Below are 3,823 nucleotides of genomic sequence, written 5' to 3' on the forward strand. Positions count from 1 at the left end.
CACACAGCACTGATGTTATCTTCAGTAGTTGCTGTTAATGGACGTCCCTCACGCGGATCATCATTGAGATTGCTACGTCCACGCTTAAACACGTTAAACCAAATGCAAATAGTGGCACGAGATGAGGCTTCATTAATAATGCTAATCCCAGGCTATCATAGCTTTGTTGTTACACTAGATAAGTCATAATAAATCATTGACCGAAAATTTTCTCGCGTTAGGTTCATTTTCACGTGTAACAAGAGTTTTAGATTTGCCGCCAATTCACAAAAAGAAATAACAAATGAATGCAATATACTACATTAGGTTACCAAAAACAGTTTTCACTAGCAATGTGTCTAACTGGCAGTTCGAAACATTTTCAGTGTTACCCACGTATCAGGTTTCCAACGTCATCAACATTAATATTGTTAGACTTGCACATGATGAGTGTAAATCGTACAAAAAAAACAAACTCTTAATCCCGACCACGTGAAAAACGGACGAGATCTTGATTGTGATACTTGCAAACTTTATAATATACTAGCTGACACGACGGACGTTGTTGTGTCGGGTCAGTAGGGTAGTTTATTATAAGATATACAGACGTTCTGTCAATACAAAATGATATTTTTTTTTATGGAATAGGAGGACAAACGAGCGTACGGGTCACCTGTTATTAAGTGATCACCGCCGCCCACAATCTCTTGCAACACCAGAGGAATCACAGGAGCGTTGCCGGCCTTTTAGGAAGGTGTACGCGCTTTTTTTGAAGGTACCCATGTCGTATCGTCCCTGAAACACCGCACAAGGAAGCTCATTCCATAGCTTTGTAGCACGTGGAAGAAAGCTCCTAGAAAACCGCATTGTGGAGGACCGCCACATTTCCAGATGGTGAGGATGATATCCTAACTTGTGGCGTGTCGTGCGAAGGTGGAATTCGGCGGCAGGAATCAGGTTAAACAGCTCTTCGGAACACTCCCCGTGATAAATGCGGTATAAGACACACAATGAAGCGACGTCTCTACGCAACGCCAAGTGATCCAGCCGTTCACAGAGCACTGGGTCCCCGACAATTTGAGCTGCTCTGCGTTGCACGCGGTCAAATGGATCGAGCTGATACTGGAGTGCGCCAGACCAGAGATGACAACAATACTCCATGTGTGGCCGGACCTGCGCTTTGTAGAGCGCTAGTATTTGGGCCGGCTTGAAGTATTGCCGTGCTCTATTAATGACGCCCAGTTTCTTTGAAGCCGATTTGGCTTTGCCTTCCAGATGACTACGAAATTGGCAATCGCTCGAGATTTCGAGACCCAGTATTCCGATACTAGGCGCGGCTTTAAGAGAAGTGTTCTCGAAGAGCGGTGATACGACAAATGGGGTTTTTTTTGTGGTAAACGCGCAAACTTGACAAAGTCTTCTGGGGGTTAAATTGGACAAGGTTCAATTTTCCCCATTCCGCGACCTTCTCAACAGAGGACTCGATAGAAGACACAAGTTTCTCCTGGCACTGGTCGACGATTTCCCGAGAGAGACCTGCATGGCCAGTGTATACGGCATCACCAGTGCTATCGTCTGCATAGCAATGAATGTTGGAGGTGTCCAACATATCATTGATATGCAGAAGAAACAGCGTGGGAGACAGCACACAGCCTTGGGGCACTCCAGCATTCACGGGCTTCGGGTTCGAGCAATATCCGTCGACAACGACCTGTATGCTGCGCCCAGTGAGGAAGCTGGAGGTCCACTTGCACAAGCTCTCGGGAAGCCCAAATGATGGAAGTTTGGAGAGGAGCGCCTTGTGCCTTACACGATCAAAGGCCTTCGCTATATCCAGGCGAACTGCCAGGCCTTCCCCCTTGGTTTCAATAGCCGCTGCCCATCTATATCTTAGGTATACCAGAAGATCACCTGCCGACCGACCATGGCGAAACCCGTATTGTCGGTCGTTGATCAACTGGTGACCCTCTAGATATACCAAGAGCTGACGGCTAATTATGCTCTCCATGATTTTGGAGAGCAGGGAGGTAATAGCAATAGGCCTGTAGTTTACCGGATCCGAACTGTCTCCTTTTTTTTGGATCGGATGGACAAGGGCTGGCTTCCATGAGTCAGGGACTACGCCTTTAGAATAAGAGTGCCGGAATAAACGCGTTAGCACCGGCGTCAACCCAGGGGCACACGTTCTAAGCACGATTGGAGAAATGGAGAGATGGTCGGCGGTGTTTTTCCGTTGTCGTCAAGAGTCGAGTTGGAGGCGAAAAGAGTGCACAAGAGATCGGCTTTCTCTTTTGCCGTATGGGCCAGGGTGTCATTCCTCATGTGCAACGGCGGCATGGACGGCTGGCTGAAGTTACCAAGAGCAGCTTTCGACAACGACCAGAACTTGCGTGTTCCGGTCGGGTAACTGGAAAGCTGCTCGCCTATTTTGACGACGTGTTTTGACTTTGCACGGGCGATTTGCCGCTTAAAAAATCTGGAGGCACGGTTGTATTTCCTCTTAAGAACTGTGCAGTTCGGATCCTTTGTGCCCAGCGCCGCAACCCAAGTTCGATACGCCTGTTTTTGCAGTCAGATGCTGCTTTAACAGACGCATCGAGCAGGGCTGTGATCTGCCACCGATGGGTACTACAGAGTTTGGTATAAAAATATCCATACCCTGTAGTATCACATCGGCTACTGCAACGGCGCAGGCACTAGGATCATCCGAAGGGAAACAAACCCTGCCCCAAGGGTAGGATGCAAAAAAGGAACGCATCCTATCCCAATCTGCTGACTTGTAGTGCCAAACGCGGCGGGTAACTGGTGGTCTGCGACGTTGGCGTCGGATAGGCACTACACTCCTGACCAGGCAATGGTCGGACGTTCCGAGAGGGGCGTCGACAAAGACCTGGTAACCATCGGGATGTGTAGTCAGCACAAGATCCAATAAGGACGGCATGTGGCTATCCACATCCGGGAGCCGCATTGGCGACTCAACCAATTGGGACAGACCATACGCCAATGCAAAATTATGCACAGATCGCCCTTCGTAGTCTGTGGTACGTGATCCAAGCCATTCGGCATTGTGCCGGTGAAATCACCCAAGACTACGATTTTAGCGGAGGGGATCTGTGTAAGTACGTCGTCAATTGCCGCTTGAAAGCAGCCCATGAGATGATCGGTTTCTGCGTTACCACTATGGGACCTGTAGACACACGCATAGATGCGGACGCGGTCCTCTAATCTACGCGGAGTCAGAGAGTGGACAGGTCCCTACCCTCAAAATTGCCGAGACGGCAACAGCAGATATCCTCCCAAACGTACACACATACCCCGGCATGAGGCGAAAAATTGTGCTCAATTTTGTACCCGGGGTACGTTAAATATGACGTATCGCTAGGTCGGGATATCTGCGTCTCAGTAAGGAAACACAAGGCCGGCTGCGCCGTCTCAAGGTGGTGGTGGACGGCGTTTAAATTGGAGTGAATTCCCCTGATATTGCAAAAGTCCACGTTGAGTGTGGAGCGGGGTGCCGTGGTGATACTGCCTCGTTTGTGCTTGGTCATGCGCGGTTCTGTGCCCTCCCCAGAATACGAAGGGCAGCCCGGGCTAGAGTGCCTGGGGAGGGATTCTCCAACTCTGGTAGAGCCGGTACCCTCCTGGGGTAAAATCTTTTTTAGTACCGCTGTTATATTCGGGTGGAGGGGGGGGGGGAATGGCCACCGGTCTTCGACACTAACCTATGCGAAACATAGCGGCACTAGGCCGCTACTTCACGCCAGTATTCTGTGCGAGTGTGGTAATTAACCCGGACGAGTCTGGCCCGATTGTGCTGACGTCAAAAGACGGCAGCGTGACTCTC

The 3,823-nt window shown here is 49.7% G+C and overlaps 1 protein-coding gene across 1 annotated transcript; it reads right to left on the bottom strand.

Annotated features, from left to right (window-relative positions):
• Window positions 1-750: 750 nt before the first annotated feature.
• On the bottom strand, window positions 751-1,380 carry LOC126967256 (uncharacterized; the record flags this gene model as incomplete). The annotated part of the gene is made up of 1 exon (XM_050811747.1): window positions 751-1,380. A coding segment is annotated over one exon (630 nt), but the record flags the coding sequence as incomplete, so codon positions are not given.
• Between the last annotated feature and the right edge of the window lie 2,443 nt (window positions 1,381-3,823).

This window comes from Leptidea sinapis, chromosome 12 (assembly GCF_905404315.1).
Source record: "Leptidea sinapis chromosome 12, ilLepSina1.1, whole genome shotgun sequence".
In the NCBI taxonomy this organism is placed as follows: Eukaryota; Metazoa; Arthropoda; class Insecta; order Lepidoptera; family Pieridae; genus Leptidea; species Leptidea sinapis.